General features: G+C 49.1%; 1 protein-coding gene across 1 annotated transcript in view; it reads right to left on the bottom strand.

The window, feature by feature from the left end:
* Positions 1-24,196, bottom strand: part of PPP1R16B (protein phosphatase 1 regulatory subunit 16B) — a 98,703-nt gene that overhangs the window by 16,295 nt on the left and 58,212 nt on the right. Inside the window, exon 3 of the mRNA XM_079784871.1 lies at positions 2,059-2,129. Within this exon, the coding sequence (XP_079640997.1) occupies positions 2,059-2,129 (71 nt within the window). The remainder of the gene's footprint in view (positions 1-2,058; positions 2,130-24,196) is intronic.

Below are 24,196 nucleotides of genomic sequence, written 5' to 3' on the forward strand. Positions count from 1 at the left end.
CAGGCCTCCCCTCCTGCATTCCCCACGGTGGGAAATGGCACCTGGCAGTTGGATGACCCTCTGCCCCCTCACTGCCCACGTCCAATCTACCACCGGGTGTGGATCCCATCTCCTCACTGATGCCCCATCCCATTGCCCTGGCCGAGGCTTCGTCACCGCTCCCCGCCTAACTGCCGCTCCCCTTCCACACATCCTCCACGGGAGAGAGTTTCCTCATTGATCCAGGCAGGTTGCTCTCAGTTGCCAAGTGAAGGCTCCCTGTTGCCAAGCGAAGCAAATGCGCACTCCTCTGCAGGCACAGGAAGCTTTTCCTAATGTGCTCCTTTGTTGCACTGGAGCAGCAGTGGCAATAACAATGACAACAATAATGACAGCCCGGGAAATAGCAGCAGTAACAACAGGCCACGGCATCAATAAGAAGAGCTGATGTTTTTGAGGAGGTACTGGGGCCGTGCACCTTGCTAACCCCTGGCCGTGCCTTGCCTAGTTTCATCCTCAGAACAACATTTTGAGGACTCGATAACCGCTGTTGCTGCTGGCCACCACACTGGACACTGCAGATACGCAGGACATTGCATCATCATGGGAAATTCTATGACACAGTGCTGTGCCTGAGCCTCAGTTTCCTGAGCTGTAAAATGGGATAATATTTCAGAAGTTCATTGTGAGAATCAGCCCACACGTCACATAAGTGAAGTGCCCTTACAGAGAAATGAACATGTGGCAAATTCTAATAAGAATAATATCTAATATTTATCCAGCATCAAGTGATGTTCACAGGGTTTTTATTTAACCCTTATAACAACCCAATGAGATGGGTACTTGTTATTCCTCTTTTACAGATGAGGAAAGTGAGGCACCCGGAAGGGACAAGAGGAGAAGCCTAGAGGACACACAGGAGGCCACTGGGCTGAAGGATGAAGGTGGAGACTTGCCCCTGGGGCTGATGGGCAGGGCAGTGGTCAGTGTCTGCCCACTTCTTCCTGTCCTCATAGGGAGATGGAAGGCTCTCACCAACCCAGCCTTCTAGCAGCCTGGCCTCCCACCTGCTCAGAAACATGGGCCAGGGCACAGGAAGGCATCAGTTCATTCATTATGTTGGCATGCACAAATTGAGCACCTACTGAATGCCAGCATGGGGAAAGATGCTGGGATACACCAATGAGCAAGTGACAGGGGCTCTGCCCTTGTGCAGCTCAGAGCCTGGATGGGGGGACCAATATCAAATGATCACACTAATGGCTAAAATGATAAATAAAAGGGGAGCCCAGGAGAAAAGAATGTGTACAGAACAACACAGCTCTCAGGCTCCTGTGTCCACTGGGGATAACCAGCGCACGTGGGAAAGTGTAGACGGATCAGCACTGTGTGTGCAAAAGAACCAAAAAGCCATTTGGCTGGAGGGCTCATCAGGGGCCAGGCCTCCCGGGGCCTTGCAGGAAGACACCTGAGCGCTTTGAGTAACACCAGTAGATGTTTGGCCTCAGCATCCCCGTGGCCGCTATGAAAACGAATCATGGAAGGGCCAGCTAAAGGCTGGGGATCAGATCGAAGGCTGGTGTAGCATCCAGGCAAGAGATGACCGCCAGCAGCCCTTCCCCAGCCAGAGGGACTGAACCCATCACACCTCCCTGGAAAAGATGTCCCATGGCTATCGCTCTTAAGCAGATCACACAACCCCGCTGCCAATCACCTTTGTCAGCAGGATGGGTGCATGCCATGGTAGGTGTGCACAAACATGCTTCGTAAACTGTCACACTCCAAACAAATTTGCTTTGTTTGCCAACCCCTTTGCTGGGAAGTGAGGATGCAGTGGACAAAGGCTCCCTGTCCTCAGAGGCTGTGCGTACGCGGCGTGAGCGTGCACAGGGGCTCTGTGGGCATGTCCGTAACAGACACACACATCTCTGAAGCAGACAAAAGCCTTTCAAATGGGGCAGCTGCGGCTCCCCCTCCCTCCCTCCTCCCTGCGGGTTCTGGGCAGGAAAAAGCAGGGAGATAGGGTACCTGTCCAGTTGGGAAGCAGGGAGCTGGGGACCCCTGCCAGCCCGGCCTTACCTGGTGCAGGGCTGTGAGTCCATCCTCGTTGCACAAATCAGGGCTGACTTTATTCTTCAGGAAGTAGCGCACTGCAACAGAGGGGACAGGAGTGAGCGTCCCGCCGCACACTGGGTGTGGAGTATGCAGCGGGGCCCCGGTAAGACCCACTCTCCCGGGTCCTGACACAAAGGGCCTTGTTTGTTTGCACTGCTTTGGGCATTATAAGTGGGCCTGAGTCCCATCACCAACTGCTAAAGCCCTCCCACAGCTCCCCATTGCTCCAGTAACAAAGTCGAAAACCCTCACATTGGTCTTTCCCTGCCTGCAGCCTCCGTCTTGCACAGTTCCAGCGGGCACCTCTCACACCCTGGTCTACAAGACTGGCACCCCGGAGCAGCGCAGTGCTCAGCACACTCAGCTGTACACAGTGCTCCTACCTCCTCACCTCTCCAGGCTCCAAACACCTTCCACAATGGTCTTTCGTCAGCTACCGAGTCACCATACTTCCTCTGGCCTCTGAGCTTTTGCATAGCTTGTTCCCACTGCCTGGAGGACTCAAGCATCCATCCATCCACCCTCATCCATGCATCCATTTTTAGCACGTGTGCACACACACACACACACACACACATGCACACACACACATACCTGAACACACTCCTCATTCTTTAGGTCTCAGCTCAAATTCCCCAGATGGGGGCACTCCCCCATTATATACACCCACTGCTCCTATGCATCTCATTTATAACCTTATCAGTTACAATCACATAACTAATTATGCGCTTCGGTTCTGTCTGCCATAGGACACTAAGCCCCAAGAGGGCAGGGCAGCAACAGCACTGACTGCTCTTTCCCTAAGGCCTGACACAGTAAATCCTCAACAATTGTCCCAGGACCCTGACCTAATCAGCAGCCCCCTAGCTCAGTCCAAGGACACAGACTCTCCATCTCTGAGCCAAGCAGGCCACCCTCTGGTGCTGACCCCAGATGGCTTGTGTCTGTAATAAGCGGCCCGTGAGGCCCTCCTGCAGTCATGGATGACCTGGTAGCTGGTCCTAGCCTAAGGGTCATGAGAGGAGATTATGGCAAAGCCACTGATCACTAAGGCCCAGCCTGTCCATGGGCCAGTGAGGGTGCCCCGGGCCTGGCGATGCCCTTTGGAGAGTAGAGGTGGCTGTTATGTCCCTGTCCAAGAAGGTCCTATTCACACGAAGCAAGGGTTCACAACCCCATGGAGTTGAGTGTCCAGGAGATGCTCTTTGAGGCAGAAATTAAGGTTCAGCTGCCAAAAGTAGCCTGTGTACAACACGGTAATTATTGGGGTGTTCTCCGTGCTGTGTGGGAGCCCAAGGCATGTAATTACTCCAACGTCAGGCAGTTATTTTCAGCCCAAGAGGTGGGACTACTTACTCCATCTCTAAGGAGCCCTTACTACTCGTGAGTCAAGGTCCCCTCAATGGTTCCACTTCTGCTCTGGCTCAGAGCCTGGCTCTGGACACAGCTCCTGGACCAAAGACCCCACCACCCAGGCATGATCAGGCTCTACTCTGGGGTTTACCAAGAAACATGGTTATTCTATCAACAGTGTCTTCTTCCCGAGCCCTTCCTATGCCCCAGGGCACTGCAGAGCCTCTCTCTTTCACGGATTCACGTCTCACTGTTCCCCTTACAGAGAAGAGGAGGAGACAGAGGGTCAGGAAAGTGCAGCTCACAGCCAAACGCGGCCAAGTGGAGGAAATCCAACCTTCTGATTTCAAAGCCCAGGCTGATGAGCACAGGGCTGCTCCGCTCTGCCCCTGAGGCCGGGAATGGGAAGCAGCATTGCTGGAGCCCTGCTGAGTGGCCAGACCTGTGCTGAGAGCTGGCGTGGGGAGGAGGGTGGCTGGAGAGTGGACAGCAATGACCCCTCCTTCTTAAGCTTCAGAGGCCCTCAGGTCCCCAGGTCCCTCTCCTTGTGGATAGAAGGGGTTAGGGATCCAGAAAGAGGATAAAAGGAACATTGCCCTGGTCTTTCAGGGCCATATTAATTGTAAATTTGCTTCCTCTCACTCTCTGCTCGAAACCCCCTTGTGGTTTCACGTGGTTCTTAGCATGAAGTTCAGAATCCTTCTGTGGCCTTCACTGGGGTCATCAAACTATGGCCCATGCACCAAATCTGGCAAGCAGCCTGGTTCTGTAAATTAAGCTTTATTGGAACACATCTGCACGCATTCATTTATGTATTGCCTATGACCGCTTTCTTCCCACAACAGCAGAGCGGAGTGGCCACAGAGACCTATGGCCCACACAGCCTAAAATACTTACTCTCTGGCCCTTACAGACCCTGGTCAAGGCTTGCAGGCCCTGGTCTTCTGGGTCCTGCATGGTGTGGTCCTGCCCACAGGGCTACCACCTTGCATAACTCCAGGGGAATTATGCAATCGGCATGTGGACCGCTTGCTCTGGAACTGTGCAGTGCGCAGCCTGCTCAGCCCGACCCAGCCAGCCAGCCTGTCTCCCTACCTCTCCAGGCTCATCGCTTGCTCGCTGAGCACTGTACACAGTGGAGGAAGCTGGCTTGGCAGGGTCTCAGGGGTCGACTGAGGCTCAGGGAACACAAAGAGGGGGCATGCTCTGCCCCTCAGACAGGATCATCTACCACTTCTTCTCGTTGTCCATCCTCAGGTCTGCTCCCTGCCCCCAAAGCCCTAGCTCCCAGGCTTGGCCATCAGTTTGGCAGAGTGACCCATCTGTTCTCATGCATTTGCTTAGTTTTGGCTTCAGGCAAGTTATTCCTCCTCTCTGTGCCTCAGTGTCCTTATCTGTAAAATGGGGTCACACAGCACCTCCTTTGTGGGGTTGCTATGAGGATTAAGTAATACAACACCTGAGAGCTATTACTATCATTTCTTTTATAAATAAACACAAAAACACATCCACTGAGCTCCTGCCTGGCCCCACCCTGTGCTGGGAGCTGGGAATATAACCACTGACATCTTGCATTTCCCAAGAGCTCTCCGTGTGGTTGGAAATGACAGAGGCCATCTCTCTCCAGGGGACTCTGAGCAGCTGCTGATTCAAGGACCACAGTGAAGCCACAGTCAATGTCTCCACTCTCCCCCCATACAGGCAAGACCCCACGGCAATGGCAAAGAGGTGGCTCCCGCTCTCCTCCTGTGTATTCCAGCTCCTGGCGCCAACCCGTCGCTCTGCCCACACCTCCCTGGCAATCTGGCTGGAATCTGGGCCAAGCAGGGCCATCTGCTCCCCTCCATCTCCAGCTGTAGAGAGTGAGGCTGAGCAGGCCCAGCTCTGCAGGAAGCTGATGGTGGATGCCTCGGCTGGGAGAAATCACTGCTGACAAGCTTGTGTTTTCTTTGCAACCTGCCCCACTCTGCCCCACAGAGTAGACTGCCTGACCTCCAGCTGGTCCGTGCAGCCACAGGTGTGGTTCCCGCTCCTGCCTTGGGGGAATGGGGACAGCAAGACAGAGATGCCTGCCCCTGGAGGTGGACCTTGGGCAATCTACTCCTGCCGGGGGAGCCCTGGGGTTGAGCTGCTGCCTCCAGGCCATGTGACTTGCACAGTCATGTTCATGGGGTACCCACTCACCAAGCACTCCTCCCTTCCCATCTCCCTTCCCTTCCCACCTGGCTCCTGGCTCCCAGCAATGTGGCCTCCAAGACGCTGCAGGTCCCTGCCTCTCCTCAGCCCCCACCTCGTCCCATCCTCCCACCTCTCTTCCCAGTCACTCACTGGCTCAGTTACAATTTAATCCTGAAAACAAAACAAGAACTGAGCTCCTCAAGGCCTTTCCACACACACTCTCTTCCCATCCTTAAGCCAGCAATCTCCTCTTCTCCCTTCAGATTCCAGCCAAAATAGCACCTCCTCTGAGAGGCCTGCGCTGATCACCCCAATCTCGATTGAGTTGCCCGAGTTATTCTCTCCCACAGTACCTGCATTTCTGCTTCATAGCAGTGCCTCTCACAGTCTGTACTAACAGGGTGATTATTAGTATATAAGAATTACATAATTATTTGTTTCGTTTTGGGGGCTCCATGAGGGCAGGGACATGTCCATCTCATTGACTGGTGTGACCAGTGCCCACCATGAAGCCTCAAAGATGGAAAAGGAACTAGAATGGATTTCGTACATAAATGAGCAGCAAATACCCCTCCCTGCACCTGCATTGTCGATGCAGCCAGACCCGGCAGCTGAACGGAGTCCTTCCGTCCCACTCCCAGGCCCAGGCACCTGTCATTTCTTCTTGCCCAGGTCCCAGTCCTCACTTCCCCTGCCCTGAGCCCTAGGTTGTTCTTTCTACCACCCACCACTAACTGTGGGCCAGGCATGGTGCTAAGTGCTTTACAGCCATCAAATCCATGAGTCCTCCTAATCCAGTTATGAGGGTCAATCACCTGCTATTATTAATTAGCTGCCTGCTATTATTGCTCCAATTTAGGAAAAACTGAGGCTCAGGTTTGAACATGCGAATGACTTGCCCGAGGGCAAGAGGCTGAGAATGGCAATGCTGGGATTTGAACCCAGACCCGGCTGCCTGCAAAGGCTGAATCTTAGGACGGGCAGCAATGGGAAGTGCAGAATGAGATGCAGATGCCAGTGTGAAGAGAGACACAGAAGTGGCAAAAAGCTAAAAGAAAGGTCAAGATCATTGCCTGTAGTTCAGTGTTCTAGACCAGCGGTCGCCAACCTTTCCGACCTCACGGACCATCGGTTGGCGACCACTGTTCTAGACCATTACATGGTAATAAAGAAAATAATCGCTAACGGTCATTGCAACCACCTTGTCAGTCTTTGCAGATGGGGATGCTGAGGCCAACACTTAGTGTGAGGTCCTGTGGCAAAGGAGTGGCAGCTGTGGGGCTGCCGGTGGAGCCCGAGCTCCAGCACTTCTCTGTTTGTCTTCCTGCTGCTTCTCCATCCAGGCAGACTACATCCGTCCTACCCCTGATTCCAAGGACTCTGGTGACCTGCTTCCCGCTGCCACATCCATCCACTGGGCAGCACCTCCTCCATGGAAAATCCTGACCACACTGACCCCATTTCTTCCCCTTCCTCAGGTACCACGGCTGCTTTGCCCAGCATTTTGTGGGGTCTAGCACCTGCAGCCTGGTCAAACCAGCTCTCAGGCCCACCCTTCCCCTCTCCCCCTCCCCAGCACACCCAAAAAGCAGCCCCTTTATTCTCCTCTCAAGTCAAGGTTGTCCTGAGTCCTTAATGCACTGCACTTCAAAATCACCTCACTGAGCAATTTCAAATTTTCCACCCACCACTGCTCCTCCCTGGAGCAGAAATAGCCAGAAATAGCTGCTTCCAGGGAAGCCTAGCTGCCCGGGGCTGGGGGTGGGGACATCAAGTCTAATGATGGCTTCTGCAGTGGCTGGTGCAGCCCAAGCAGTTCACCCCAGGGTCCCGGGGGATGACTCACCCACGGTGGAGGGTGGGCAAGGAAGACCTCATTTTCCCTCTAAGTCACATGCCCAGGCCAGGGAGCCAGGCCTTGCTCTTCCCAGGGTGCCTCTCTCCAGGGCCCATTCGAGAAGAAGAGGGGTCAGACACTAACAAGTGCTGGCGAAGATGTGGGGACATTGGAACCATCATGCACTGCTGGTGGGAATATAAATGGTGCAGCTGCTTTGGAAAACAGTCTGGTGGTTCCTCAAAAAAGTAAATATAGAGTGACCATATGACCCAGCAATTCCATTCTTTTGCAAGAAGAATGAAGACATATGTCCACACAAAAACTTGTACACAAATGTTAATAGCAGCATTATTTTATAATAGCCCCAAAGTAGAAACAACCAAAACGTCCATCGATAAATAATGAATATATAGAATGTGTTCTTTTCATACAGTGGAATATTATTCGGCCATAAAAAGGAATGAAATACATGCTACAACATAAATGAACCTTGAAAACATGCTAAGTGAAAGAAGCCACACACAAAAGGTCACAGATTGTATGATTTCATTGATATGAAATGTCCAGAATAGACAAATCCATAAAGATGGAAAGTAGATTAGTGGTTGCTAGGCGCAAAGGGGAGGGGAATGGGAGAGACTATTAATGGGTACAGGTTTCCTTTGGGGGTGATAACAATTTTCTGGACTTAGTAGTAATGGTTATACAACCTTGTGAATACACTAAAGACCACAAATTGTACACTTTAAAAGGTGAATTTCGTGGTGTGTGAATTATATCTCGACTTTGAAAGAAGAGGCAGGAGCTTCACGCTGAGCCTTGAGCATCTTGCTGGGATCTCTTTACTCTGGCAGCCAGGAGTTCTGTGACATCAGTACAGAATCTGACCCATTCATCACTGATCCCTCAGTGCCTAGGACAGTACGTGGTACACAGTAGGTGCTCAATCATTACTTAATGGAAGTGGGGGAGAAGGAAGGCCACTGACCTCTTCTGGACCCTACAGGATCTGACCTCTGTCCACCTCTCCTGGCATTATCCCTCTTAATCACCATGGACCCTTTCAGGACCACCCATGTGTCACCTTCTCTCTTGTATCTCTGAGTCTCCTTGGGTGCTATTCTCTTTTCTTGTTCTTCTCTGCCTTCACTTGACCTGGTTAATCCTTACTTAGCCTCCAAGTCTTAGCTTAAATGTTACTTCCTCAGTGAAGCCTCCCCCACCATGCCCAGGCTGGGCCAGGCATCCTTATTCACTTTCTGTTCCCTCCCCAAAAACATTCAACACTATATTGTAGTTGTGTATGGATTTGTTTGTATCTGTACTAGACTGTAGGCTCTGGAGGGGTGGGGGAGTAGGAACCATAAACTTTTTAGATACTGTGACATAGTTCAGGCTCCTGGTCAATGTCTGATGACTGCAGGAGCAAAAAGAGCCTGCCTGGCCTCCACTCAAGACTCAGAACTGGCCAGAGCAACTTTTCTTGGTCTGGTCTATGCTTTGTCCTATGGACAACAATGGTCCCAGGCTGGCCAAAGACTTCTCCATCTCAGAGAGCATCTTCATCCCTTGACTTACACAAAGAGACCAGTTCCTCTCTTAGCACATCTGATATTCTCAGGACCATGAGGACAAGACAGCCAAGGGCACACAGGCATGTACTATAATCTTCTCCCTTCCAGAACTTCCATGCCCATGACATGGGGCTGTGCTGAAGAGTTGTTGTTGACAGAGACTCACATCAGCTACCCAGATGCCTCTGCACATGTGTATCTAATATCTAGTGCTAGGTATGTGCAGGAAAAGTGATTGCATACCCTTTAGAATGCAAGCTCTCTGTGGGAAAATCTTGTTCATCTTCTTATTTGGGGTATCCAGCACCTAGTTAGAGCTCAACAAATATTTGTTGAAGGAAAGAACAAATAAAATTTTGTTTTTCTGCCCTAATCTGTTTGGCTCAGTGGATAGAGCGTCGGCCTGCAAACTGAAGGGTCCCAGGTTCGATTCTGGTCAAGGGCATGTACCTTAGTTGTGGGCACATCCCCAGTAGAGTGTATGCAGAAGGTAGCGGATCAATGTTTCTAACTCTCTATCCCTCTCCCTTCCTCTCTGTAAAAAATCAATAAAATATATTTAATTTTTTTTAATTTTTGTTTTTCTTCTAAAAAAACAAAACTAAAAATACCAGAGTAACCTAATAAAATATGTACAAGGTCTACATGAGAAAACAACAAAACTCTGATGGATGACATCAAAGAAAAATGTAAAAATGGAGAGGTATTCCATGTTCATGGATAGGAAGATTCAAGATGTCAGTTCTTCCCACTTGAGCTAAAGATTCAATGCAATCTCCAATCAAAATCTCAGCAAGTTATTTAATGAATATTGACAAACTGATTCTAAGACTTAAATATTTTTTTAAATTTTTTATTTTGTTAAACTTCACCTGAGGATATTTTTCCATTGATTTCTAGAGAGAGTGAGAGAGGTAGAGAGAGAAATATCAATGCAAGAGAGACACATCAATTGGTTGCCTTCTGCACAATTGGTTGCCTTCTGCACAATTGGTTGCCTTCTGCACGGGATCAAGCCTGCAACCGAGGTACATGCCCTTGACCAAAATCTCACCCAGGACCCTTCAGTCCACAGGCCGATGCTCTACCCACTAAGCTAAACCGGCTAGGGCTAATTCTAAGATTTATTTGGAGTGGGGAAAGATCCAGAATAGCCAACACAATATTGAAGGAGAAGAACAAAATCAGAGGACTGATGCTACCTGACTTCAAGACTTACTATCAGGCTACAGTAATCAAACCAGTGTGATACTGGTGAAAGAATAGACAAATAGATCAATGGAACAGAATAGAGAACCCAGAAATAGATCCACATAAATATAGTCAACTTTCACTCATTGCTGGTGGGAATGAAAAATGGTACAGACACTTTGGGTGGTTTCTTGCAAAAGGGAACATACTTTTACCATATAATCCAGCAACTGCACGCCTTGGTATTTATTCAAAGGAGTTGAAAACTATGTCCACACAAACACCTGCACGTGGATGTTTATAGCAGCTTTATTCATAATCACCAGAACTTAGAAGTAACCAAGAAGTCCTTCAGTAGGTGAATAGATAAATCATGGCACATCCAGACAATGAAATATTAGTGCTAAAAAGAAAAGCGCTATCAAGCCATGAAAAGACATGGAAGAAACTTAAATGCATATTATTAAGTGAAAGAAGCCAATGTGAAAAGACTACATAATATACGATTCCAACTATATCACATTCTAGAAAAGACAAAACTATGGAGACAGTAAAAAAAATCAGTGGTTGCCAGGAGTTGGGGAGGGGGAAACAATGAATAGGTGGAGTGCAGAGGATTTTTAGAGCACTGAAAACACTCTGTATGATACCCTAATGATGGACACATGTCATTATACATTTGCCCAAACTCATAGGATGTACAACACCAAGAATGAACCCTAATGCACACTGCGGACTTTGGGTGATCATGATGTGTCAATGTAGGTTCATAAATGGTAACAAATGCTCCAGTCTAATGGGGTTTGTTGATAATGGGGGAGGCTGTGCATATATGAGGCCAGGGGGTGTGTAGAAAATCTCTGTACCTTCCCTCAGTTTTGCTGCGAACCTATAGCGGTTCTAAAAAATAAAGCCCAAACACACAGAAAGAAACCAGGGAAGCCTATGTACAAAGTAAGCTTCAGTGAATCTTCTCGAGAAATGTGTAGTCTTTCTGAAACGTGGGGTGAGGGAGGAATCGCTTCCTAACGGGGAGCGAACATTCAGGTACTAGATTTTCTCAAAGGGAGGAAACTGCATTTAATTCATGGAATGTGGAGAACAGGTGAGTCTGTATGGTTTCTTCACCAAAGCTGCAAAGACTATGTCTGTGTGCACTTCCCCCTCCCTCTCTCCCCTTCCCTCTCTCCCCTTTGCTGTGCCCCTTCCCCTTTGTAAGGTTGCCGCCCCCATAGGTATCTTGCCTCCCCCCAACCCACCTTTGTCCTGCCGTACTTTATCTCGGGGTCTCAAAGCAATGGTGCTGCTGGTCCAGATATATGACCCTGGAACTTCCCCATTCCGTTCATGAACACATCGGAATTCAACTGTGCCAGGTCCCTGTCCTTCAGGAATTCTGCTCCCAGAATTCTCCCAGAGCCTCCCCTGCAGCTTCTGCGCAGACCCAGGAACCTGATCTCCCTCCTGCCCACAGAGCCTGAGCGCCCGGGAACTCTCCAAGGTATCTGCCCTTATCCCAATTCCTCTCTCCCTCCAAATGCCCTGCACTCCTCTTTCATTTCTGTTGCTCCCCTAACCTCATCTCTCACCTTATTTCTCGCCTCCATTTTTAAAAATAGCCCAATTATTTCATGTCTTCAGGCAAGTCATAGATAAAAATATTCCCAGCCCTCCAGGTAGGAGTTGCATACACATAAACACTAAAACGGCTTCTCAGCCATCATCATAATATCTAACATTTACTGAGTATTTTCCAAGCGAGAGGCACTCTGCTAACACGTTGCATGTCTCATCCCCGGTAATGCCCACAACATGGGCATTACCGGGGATGAGACTTAGCCGCTATTATGAACTCATTCCACAGAGAACTTCTATAATTTACTCCAGCTCACTTAGCTAATAAGTGTTGAGACTCGGTTGCAGTCTGGTTGATTCCAGGCACAACCAGTGTTTTAGACGCAAATAGTGACAAGAGATTCTCACTCCAATGTAACCAAGAATAAAACCCATTCCTATCGATATTTAGGCAGAGAAAACAAGTTGCCTATAAGGGGGGCGGCAGGGATTCCTCCTGCTCTCACCTGCCCACTTTGAACCTTCCGTCTGGTTTCCCTGGTCCCATTCTGCTGTTTCATAACCACTTCCTCCACTCCCTTGCCTGTCGGCCTAGTTCTCAGTTCCCTGCTCCTGTCCCTCGGCACTGTGCTACCTGGGACAGGACAAATCCCACTCTGGGCTCTGCTTGTCTAATCAAGTCAAACAAGATTTGAAATTTTTAATATTTTTTTTTAGTTTTTGCTAATCCTCACTGGAGGTTATTCTTTCCATTGCTTTTCAGAGAGAGAGAGTGAAAGGGAGGGAGGGAGAGAAACATCGATGTGAGAGAGATACATTGATCGGTTGCCTCCCACATGCTCCCTGATGGAGGGAACCCATACTCCAGGTACATGCCCTTGACCAGAATCAAACCTGAGACACTGATGCCTGGGCCGAAACTCTAACCACTTAGCAACACCGGCCAGGGCAAGATTTGAACATTTTAAAGGTAAACCCGAGAAATTTAAATCAGGATTTACATCTTCCCTATCAATGAAAAAATAAAGGCAAATAAACATAGGCTTCATTACTAATATATATAAACATAGAATTCAAAGTCACAAAATGAAAAAAACACAGAAACATCAAAGTTGCAAATCTTGAAATAAAATGACCAAAAACCAAACCTCGACTATAATAACACATAAAATTATTTATCCTCCCCTATAAAGCAGTACAAATTTGGTTGCCAAGAGGACAAAAAATTCAATTGTGTGCTGCTTATAAGAGATATATCCCAACAAAATAACTAGAGAGATTAAAAATTATGGATTTTCCTCAAAAAATTAAACATGGAACTGCCATTTGACCCAGCGATCCCACTTCTGGGAATATATCCTAAGAATCCAGAAGTATCAATCAGAAAGAATATATACACCCCTATGTTCATAGCAGTGTTATTTACAACTAGTGGCCCGGTGCACAAAAATTCGTGCACTAGTCGGGGGTCCCTCAGCCTGGCCTGCACCCTCTCACAGTCCGGGAGTCTTTAGGGGATGTCCTACTGACATCTTACGCCCACTGCCCGCAGGGAGTGGGCCTAAGCCGCAGTCTGGCCTCCCTCTGCGGGAGGTGACCAGGCCGGCTGATCAGGGGTCAGCACCACCCCCATCACCCCGCCATTGCTGCCCGGCCTCCCTCTGTGGGAGGCGAGGACAGGGGATCAGGGGATGGTGCCCCCCCAATTGCCCCTCCACCGCCGCTGGTCACCGCCCCCCCCCCCCCATCGCCGTTCCCTCCCTCTGCCCACTGGTACGTGCCTTGGCTGGCCTGGCGCTGCTTGCTCGCTGGCTCCAACCCCCACCAACTGGTCATTCCACTGTTCGGTCTATTTGCGTATTATGCTTTTATTATATAGGACTAGAGGCCTGATACACAAAATTCATGCTTTCTGATTGATACTTGCAGCTGTGGCGGCTTGCCTTGGCCCTTGCAGCCCCGGCTTTATCTGGCAGGTCATCCAAAAGGACGTCTGGAAGGTCATTTGGCTGTCCGGTCTAATTAGCATATTACACTTTTATGATTATAGATAGCTAAAATCTGGAAACAGCCCATCAGTAGATGAGTGGATAAAAAGCTGCAATACATTTATACAATGGAATACTATGCAGCTGTACCCTTTGAGACAGCATGGAGGGACCTGGAGACTGTTATGGTAATCAAAATAAGCCAGTTAGAGAAAGATAAATATCACGTGATCTCACTTGTATGTGGAATCTAATGAACAAAATAAACTGATGAACAAAATCCAGAGGCATAGATGCTTGGGACAGATGACAGATCTCAGAGGTGAGTGAAGTGGAGGGGACGGAAAGAGATTAACCAAAGTACATATATGCATGTATGCATAACCCATGGACACAGACAATAGTGTCGGGAAGGCCTGGATTGGTGTGGGGCGTGGGTGGATGGGGGCCAAGGGAGAGGGGAAAGTTGGGGGACATCTGTAATACTGTCAACAATAAATAAATAAAATAAAAAATAGAGGAATGCTCAAAAGGAAAACAGCAAATGCAAACATGCACACACAAATAACCAGAGGTAGCAACATTATTACTATGATGCAGAATAGAATTCGGGCCAAAAGAGGAGGCAACCTACTTTAGCTGATTTTAAAAAAATACTTCAAAATGGAATCATAAACAGAAAGCAAATCTGTGGTTGCTTGGTCCTAGCGGTGGGGTGGGGAGAATGAAGTCATTATCAATTAGGAAACCTTATGAATTGCATCATCAGTAAAGGAAAATTCAGGAAAACAAAAATTAGCATATAAGTCAAAAACACATTTTTTTCCTAGTAATCTTTAGCTCATATACACTCTAAAGATCAGAAGAGAGACAAAGATTTATGGACAAAGATGTTCACAGCAGCATGGTTTATCTACATTGTTTATAATCAAGAAATACTAGAGGCAGCCCAAGTGTCTGAACAATGGGGGACTGATTAAGTAAATTGTGGAACAGCTGAATAATGGAGCATTCTGCAGATGGTATCTTGGAGGGAATTTAAACGATGTGGGGAAATGCTTGGTAGATAATGTAGAATGGAAAAACAAGAGATCAAACTAGACTTTCAATGCAATGTCCGCTGGAAAGGAAATATGTATTCCACACATACACACACTTCTCATTGGAAAAATGTTAAGATATTAACTGTGGTTACCAGTGATTTTTTGATTTTTTAGTTGCTAGAATTTTCCAAACATTTGAAAGTTTGTATGTATTACTTTTATAATCACAATTTTCCGTTTTCACCAAAAAAACCCAAAAAAACAAAAAAACACCAACAACAAAAAAACCCAAAACCCTCCACAGAATGACAGCCCAGGGGTAAGAACCATGTTTCTGCTAAAAGTTTCTCGGGCGGAAATGAGTTCTCACGCTGGCTGAGACCACGAAGGAAACGCTGAGGCTGGGACTCCTGTGTTGGGCAGGGAGTTAAATAACAACAATAGCAACCCCTTTGTACTGGCAAACTACTAGTATATAGTCCAATGGCTAAATCTTGCCATTTTAAACTGCTTCCAAGGATGGTTTCTATATATTTTTTAATGGTTGGGGGTGGGGGGCTGAGAATCAAAGAAGAAGAATATTTCATGACACCTGAAAATGATTTGACAGTCAAGTATCAGTGTCCATAAGGGGAGTTTAATTGGAACACACATGCATTTGTTCACATAGTGCCCGTGGCTGCTTTCTCCTTCATCACAGAGACTGCATGCCCCCACAGCCTATGGTATTTCTTATCTGGCCTTTACAGAAACAGTTTACTGATCCCTGGTGCAACACTCTGTGGCTAACAAAGGATGTTGAAAACCACCATCGTTTCACTCTCACAATAAAAGTTGAAGGTAGCAGAGGAAGAGATACATGTATGTCCCATGTGGACCTCGAGCTCATGGCCAGGAGGGGCACGAGCAGATCGGCTCAATTTCTTCACCTGCCAAGGACTGAAGGGGGCACAACCACCACCCCAAGAGCCTGCTGTCGTTCACCTTACTCCCCATCATCTCACCACAACCCCCCAACTTAGCCACCTCTTCCTTCCAAAAGCGGTCACATTTCCTGCCAAGAGCGTGACCTTCTGCAACCTGTATGGTGGAGGCCACAGCTGCAAACAGAATGGTATTTTTATCTAGCTCCTGCTTCCTGTTTATTGGCTGGGGGCTTTTATTTACTGGTATTTCATTTTGTCATTTCTGATATAGACGCGGCTCCCTTGTTGCACCAGAACAGAGATAACTGTCTCCTCAAAGGGTGGGCTGCCTGCCACCAGCCACCTGCCCCAGGGCCCCTCCTTGCACCCTCCCCTCCTGCTGCACCACCTCCTGTGACATGGAGATACACATTTTCTGCCGGCTCAGGAGCAGAAACCGGGGAGGCTGGGTGGGCAGAGAGGAAACGGAGCATTTCTACTGCAGGGAATGGAAAAAACCACTCCGGTCGAGAGGAGCTGGCTGAGCCGGGAGGGAGTAAGTTACAGAGCTCTGGACCCACTGTTCCTAGCAAGGCCTGGCTGGGAGGGACTGGGGCCACGGCTGTGGACAGAGTTCATTCAGTGCAGGACTTGGGAGTCCTTTGCTGGGAATGTCCTCAGCCCTGGGGTCTGGGCATCATTTGCTAATGCTCCCAGCAATAGATGAAAATGGACTGTCCTCCACCCTCTGTCCCCAGGACTCACAGCCCGATGTGGGAACAAGAGCAGCTGCATCCACGTCTAACAAGCTCACATTTATGGAGCACTTACTGCGTGCCCAGCATGAGGCAGGACCTGTCTCATTCAATCCCCACGACAGGACCACACAGGAGGGAGGCAGCCTCTTTGATTTCTCTCATTTTACAAATGGGGATACTGAGGCACGACCAGTTTAATTACCTTGCCCCAAACCACTCTGGGAAGAGGCTCCAGTAAGCCCACACTTGAACTCCATGCTTGCTCCGCCATGATGGTTTCGATGCATGTCTTGGAGCTAAACCTGAGCCCAAGTGTTTGAGCTGAGGATGCACAGCCTGGAGACTCCCTGGGTCCTGTGTCACCAGCACGCCCAGTGCAGGCTCTCAGCCAGCGGGACGTAAGGGCAACTCTGACCTTGGCTACAAACTCTCTCATCCTGGAGAGAGGCCACCAAAACGTCCCTCTGAGGGAGAGGCAATCTACCTAAGCATTGCCCCTAGCATGAAAACACAGGTGTGATGGCTAAGAATTCAGGCCCCACCATTGCCTCATGATTTGATCTCAGGTACGTCGTCTCCTCTATCTGAGCCCCAGTTTCCCTTATCTGTTAAAGAGGAGTTGCAAACTCATAAGATGATCTGAGAGAGAGGGTATAAGAAGCCTCCCCCACCACAGTCAGTCAAATTTCCATTAACCAGGGAAATTCTTCACTGACTCCTATAGCTGAGTAAGGGTTTCTATTTCCACCCACAGTGCTGAAAACGCATCAGTTATCATCTGGGTCTCCTTCTTGTTCTAGGGACACCACCCAAGCTTCCCTACTGTGTGAGGATGGGGCTGGTCTTGAGTCACCCTCCTGAGCTAAGTGTACCCCAGGGCCTGGCTGGAGAGAGGTGGGGAGGAGACTGCAACCCCCTGTCCTCAGTAGCCACCTCCAGCTCTCTAAATCACAGACCTAGGTGTGCTTCTCTCCTGCTCCAAAGCCTCTCTGGCTCCCCATTGCCTTCACACTGTCCGTGAGCTCACCCAGGGGTCCTCAGAGGGCGGTCCCAGCACCAGCAGCATCACTGGGAACTTGTTGGAAATGCAAGTCCTGTGGCTCCGCCCTGGACCTATTGAATCAGTGGGGAGGCCCCACAATTTGGGGTTTAACAAAGCCTCCCGGTGACTCTGATGCTCCAGCCTCTTCACTCCCCATTCCTTCCTGCATCTCCAGTGCTCTAGAAACACCCAACTTCTCTCTCTCCTTGCCCTCCTCCGCCAGTATTCACCGGCACCACCTCCGTACCAGGTGTGGGCACGCAGCAGTGAATAAGACAGACGCCTGCTCTGCCCCCCGCTCAGTCTGGAATATTCTTCCCTTGATCCCAGCAGCCAAATCCCTGCCCAGCCCTCACACCAATGCAGGAGACAGTCAATAGACACGAGTTGAACATTAAAGGAGCAAATGGCCACGTGACTGAAAGCACCACCTTAATGAAGTCTCCCTTGACCCTGATTTAAGTTGGCCTCAGCAGGCAGTGAGCACCTGTCACCCTCACAGTGCCCTTGAGCCACCTGGGGTGCTGGAGGCCTCGAAATGGGCATAATCTGGCTTGAGATGTGCTGTGAGTATACTTTGAAGACTTAGCACCAAAAAAATATATTGGACATGGCTCAGCTTTTTGCACTTGATGACATGTTGCAAGGATATATTGGGTTAAAGAAAATACATTACACAAATTAATTTCACCTGTTTCTTTTCTACTTTAATATGGCTACTACAACATTTTCAATTAAATATGCGTGCGGTTCACGTTATAGTTCTATCGACCAACGCTGAGCTAGATTGTAAATATTAGTCACGTGACTGTGGGCACAGCTGTGAGCTCTGTGAGGGCATTTCAATCCATCTCCTTCTTCCCTCCCTCCCTCCCTCTCTCCTTTCTTCCTTTCTTCTTTCGTTCCTTCCTTCCCAGATCTCTTCCCCCTCCTCTCTTTCCCATAAACATTAATTGGATATCTGCTCTTGTACCAACCCCCCTCTCCATGAGGCTTGGCAAAGTGTAGGTGTCAATACTGTTTGCTGAATGAATAAACCATCACTCAGATGCAGACTGACCCAGAGGTGACCCTGAGGGAGTTTCCCTCCCATCTAATCTTCCAAACCTGTTTGTGTGGGTGTAGATTTCCCATTTCACTTCAAAAGGAGCCAAATTCCAAAGATGTCCTTATGTAACGCAGGGCTGAGGTCAGTTTTCCTCTTGCATATGGGGCTCAGGTGCACGCAGATCCTGGGGCCAGGACTCCGTGTGCAGGACAGCTTGTTCTCGAAGCTCCAGGAGGCTGACCAGAGCGTGGATCTGGGTTTGGAGCTTTAGTGCCAAGTTCTCCAGTGAGGGGAGGGCACCAGGCTGAGCCATGCACTGCCCCCATCCCATCCCCCATGGGCCTGAGAGGGTGAGGGTGCAGGTGGGTGAGACTCAGGCTTCCAAGCCTGCAGGGCCTGGGCAAGAGTCACTGTGGGTGTAAGAGGACTGTGTCCTGGACTATCAGACTCAGCTGTGCCTGACTGCACCCCTCCCCACCCCAGCCCTTCAGTTTGAGAGGCTGCAAGACACTGGAATGAGCCCCAATATCTCAGATGAGCTGCCCCTTGGAGCTGGGAAGCAGCAAGAAGGTTGTTATGGTGTGTGGCCTCTCCCGTCCCGTGCCCACGCAAAGCTGACACAAGACTGTGGCCCCTGTACCACTGCCCATCAACAGTAACATGCCTCATCCCTTTCCACCGGTTTCACACCGTTCCCAGCTTAGCACTAAACTGCTGGAGGCTTTCCCTGTCCCAGGGCCCTTGCTTATGCCATCATTTCTGCCTAGAATGCTCTCCGCTAGCCCCACCTCCTCTATCTTTCTGCATGGCTGGCTCCTTCTCATCCTTCAGGTCTCCTGAGGCCACCTCCACAGAGAGAACCTCCCTGACTGACCTCCCTGCACACATCACAGCCTTGTTGTCCCTATCAGAGCACTCTGGGTGTTCCTTCGTAGCAAGGGATTTGGGGGCAGGGATGAGGGAGCAAGCCTTAAGGAATCTTATCTTTCCCTTTCATATACTTTGTGGGCCATGACACTACTTTTTACACCCTCAAACCACACACTTCAAATGTCCTCATTTATAGGTTGAATGAAAGAAGCCTCACACAAGAAGCCCTGCTGTGTAGGATTTTCTAGAACAAGCAAAACTAACTGCAAACTTCACACACCCTCTAGGGTGGCTATAACAAAAAAGCAGAGAATAACAAGTGTTGGCGAGAATACGGAGAAATTAGAACCTTTGTACATTGGAAAATGGTACAGCTGCTGTGAAAAACAGTCTGGAAATTCCCCCAAAATTGAACACAGAATTACAATATGATCCAGCAATTCCACTCCTATATCCTTCTGCCTTTAATCCTATAAAGAATTGGAAACAGGAGCTCAAACAAACGTATGTACACTCAGGTTCATAACAGCACTAGGCACAACAGCTGGAAAATAGCCAAAGGGCATAAACAAGCATGTACATACATTTGGTCACAACAAGAAATGAAGTACTGAAACATGCTACAACATGGGATGAACCGTGAAAACATTATGCTAAGTGAAAGAAGCCAGACTGGAAAGATTATATGTTATATGTCTCCATTTCTATAAAGTGCCCCAAATAGGTAAGCCCATTGAGACAGAAAGCAGATTGGTGGTTGCTGGGGGCTGGAGGAAGGAGTGACTGCTAATGGGTACAAAGTTTCCTTTTAGGGTGATAAAAATCTTCTGAATCTAGATAGCGAGAGTGCTTGTACTTAATGCCACTGCTTGTACACTTTAAGATGGTTAATTTTATGTTATGTGAATTTCACCTAAAAAAAACAAACAAAACTAATCTATAGTGGTTAAAAACCACATATCAGAACAATTGTTGCCTGGTAGCAGGTAGAGGGCTGACTGGAAAGGGGCATGAGGGAACTTTCTGGAATGATGGTAATGTTCTAGACCAGAGCTGTCCAGGAAAAATATAATCTGGGCCACATGTGTAATCCTATATAATAAAAGCCTAATATGCTAAATGTTCGGTCATCTGGTCATCCATTCAACCAAAGTGTAATCCTATCTAATAATAGACAAATATGCAAATTGACCGCACCTTCGCTATGCCCAAGCCACGCCCACCAGCCAAGCCACGCCCGCCAACCAATCAGGCTGAATATGCAAATTACCCCAACAAAGATGGCGGCTAATTTGCATATCAAGACAGCGTAGAAAGAAGCCAAGAGCTGCAGAAGGGAGCAAAGCTGCAGAGAAGCAAGCAAACCGGGGGGGAGGAGAAGGGAGGAGTGGAGGCGGGGCCGGGGGAGAAGGGAGGAGCGGAGGCAGGGCCAGGGGAGAAGGGAGGAGCGGAGGCGGGGCCAGGGGAGAAGGGAGGAGCGGAGGCGGGGCCAGGGGAGAAGGGAGGAGCGGAGGCGGGGCCAGGGGAGAAGGCGGGGCGGGGGAGAAGGGAGGAGTGGAGGCGGGGCCGGGGAAGAAGGAAGGAGAGCGGGCTGGCGGAGAAGGCGGGGCTGGGGGAGAAGGGAAGAGCGGAGGCAGGGCCGGGGGAGAAGGGAAAAGCAGGCGGGCTGGCAGAGAAGGCGGGGCCGGGGTAGAAGGGAGGAGCAGAGGCGGGGCCAGGGAAGAAGGAAGGAGAGCAGGCTGGCGGAGAAGTTAGAAAAGCAGGGGGGCTGGTGGAGAACACGGGGCGGGGGACAAGGGAGGAGAGCAGGCAGGGTGGGGTAGAGTGCAGCAGGAAACCCTATTGCAGGATTTTTCCTGCAACGGGAATGCTAGTATGCTAATGATATGCTAAGGCCACTCAACCGCTCGCTATGATGTGCACTGACCACCAGGGGGCAGATGCTCAACTCAGGAGCATCTCCCACAGGGGGAGCACTTCTCAGCCGGAAGCCTGGGTGGCAGCTCTAAGGATGTCTGAAACAGGTGAAATTTTAATAATATATCTTATTTAATCTACTATATGAAAAATATCATCATTTCAACACATCATCGATATTTTTAAATTCTATATCTTGACTATGATGGTGATCACATAAACCTACATTTGTGATAAAAAAAATTGGTTAGAATTAAATACACATATACAAATGCATGTAAAGAGGCAACGTCTGACGAAGGTTGGTGAATTGTATCAACGTCAATTTCCTGGTTGTGATATTGTATTACAGTTTACCATTGGGGTATACTGGATTAAAGGCAGAAGAGGTCTCTCTATTAAATCTGCATGTGAATCTAAATTTATGTCAAAATATAAAGGCATGAGCTTCACTCCCTGGGATAGGGCCTTGGACTCCTGGGAAAAAGACAGGTGTGGTGTGGGTGTGCAGCCATTTATATGGAGGTGCCAGACATATATACTGGACTGAGCCAAACCTGACCAGCCCTCGATAACCACTCAAATGGAGGGGACCCTGCCATGAGGACACACCCAAGGGACCTGGCCCAGCCAGGGACTCAGCACGACCCCAAAACTGCAACGTTAGGGCTGAATGCCAACTGATATAATTCAAGAATAATGATAGCTAAGAGCTAACATGTTTTGGAAGCTTCCTCTGTGCTAATTAAGGGCTTCATTTACTGCTCGGTACAACCCTTTTAAGTCGGTGTTTTATTTGACAAACTGAGGCACCGAAGAGGTTGAGTGATTTGTCCAAGGTCACCCAGTAGCAGTGAAGCCAAGAGTTGAGCCCAGATGTCTCGCTCCAGAGCCTCGGGTCTGACCCATGCCCTTTGGTGAACCCTGGGCTGGACCACAGAGTTGTGCCTGGTGGATCTTTAACCATCTCCACCCCCTGGAACCACTCCCCCTGCTGCCGCCATCCGCACCTGGTTGAAGTTTGAGCATGAATGTGCTGATGAGGGCAAAGGAGCTATGAACACAGTGCCCCCTGTGCAGCGTGTGTGTGTGTGTGTGTGTGTGTGTGTGTGTGTGTGTGTGTGTCTGGGCCCGGCCTCGTCCTCTTTCAAGTCTCTTAAAAACAGCAGTTTCTTCATCAACTGACGAACAGATAAACAAAATGTGGTAAATCCATTCAATGATTATTATCCCAAACATAAAATAAATGAAGTGTTGGTGCTACATGGATGAACTTGAACATCTTATAGCAAGCAAATGTTGTCAAATGCAAAAGGTCAAATATTATATGATCCATTTACATGAAAAGTCCAGAATAGGCCAATCCCTAGAGACAAAAAGCAGATTTGTGTTTTTCTGGAGTCTGGGGGCAGAAGAAACTGGGGAGGGACTGCTAATGGATATTGAGGTTCCTTTTGGGGTGATGAAAATGTGCCAGAACTAGGTAGAAGTGACAGTTACACAACATTGTGAATGCACTAAATGCCACCAAATTGCTTGCTTTAAAACAGTTGATTTTGTTATGTGAATTTCACTTCAATTTAAAAAACAATAGTTTCCAGACCTCAGGACGATTTAACTCCACAGCTTATGCCCTGATTCCTGAAATGCCCATGTTGGGAGGCCCACCCTCCACCCCAGGCTGCCCCCTGCAGGCCTGGCATATCCTCTCTGGGAAAAACACATGCTTTGCCTCCCACCCCAGATGTCCACAGAGTGAGGGGAAGCAAGCAGCCCTCTGTGCCAGGCTCCGTCTGAGAAACTAGCCACACGGAAGTACTGCTGAGACACTGCCAGCCCTCGTGGGACACTTACTAAGTGCAAAGTGCTTTGCATGTCATCCTGTTTCATCTTCATCAACCCCGGGATGCGTGCTGCTGAACCCCCAGTTTACAGACAGGGACAGAGGCTCAGAGAGACCAAGTTCTAGCAAGGAAGTGGTAGAACCCACAGGTGCTCCTCTTCCTGCTGCACGCACAGCCGACAGAGCATCTGGGAGTCCCTCTGTCCCCAGGGCCCAGTGCCTGTTGACCACTGTCCCTCCAACACCATGAGCAGGACTCAAACACCCCCTCCCCTCCGCCCAAGCTTTTGAAACACAGATGATGAGTCCTGCCTTCAAAACAGAGCCAGGCTCTGCAGGGGCTGACCGAGGTGCACCAGAAGCCAGGAGACCGGAGGTAAGAATGCAGACACGGTATTCTGGCTGTGTGAACTGTGAGAAAGTGACAATCTGTCTGGGCCTCGGTCTCCTCATCTGTGAAGTCGAGCCCATGCTGCAGGGCTTCGGTACAGGGTGATGCATGCAAAACATGTAGCAATGTGCCCTAACTGGTTTGGCTCAGTGGAAAGAGCGTCGGCCTGCGGACTGAAAGGTCCCAGGTTCGATTCCGGTCAAGGGCATGTACCTTGGTTGCGGGCACATCCCCAGTGGGGGGTGTGCAGGAGGCAGCTGATGGATGTTTCTCTCTCATCGATGTTTCTAACTCTCTATCCCTCTCCCTTCCTCTCTGTAAAAAATCAATAAAATAAAAAAGTAAAAAACATGTAGCAATGTGCAGGGTGCGAGGTAGGTCTGTGTCAGAGCTCCCAGCTGGGCCAGGCAGGGCCGGGCTGAGGAGCTCAGAGATGCAGATTGCACTGCGGAGAACCCTCTGCTCCCCCTCCTGCCCGCCCCCTCACAGCCCAGGCCCTAGGGCTGTCTCACACGTGCCAGGCTCGAGCCAGGTGTTTCCTGGGGAGGAGACAAGGGTAGGGTTTGTCTCGTGCTCCAAATCAGAA

This window comes from Cnephaeus nilssonii (genome assembly GCF_951640355.1).
Source record: "Cnephaeus nilssonii genome assembly, chromosome: 11".
NCBI lineage: Eukaryota > Metazoa > Chordata > Mammalia > Chiroptera > Vespertilionidae > Cnephaeus > Cnephaeus nilssonii.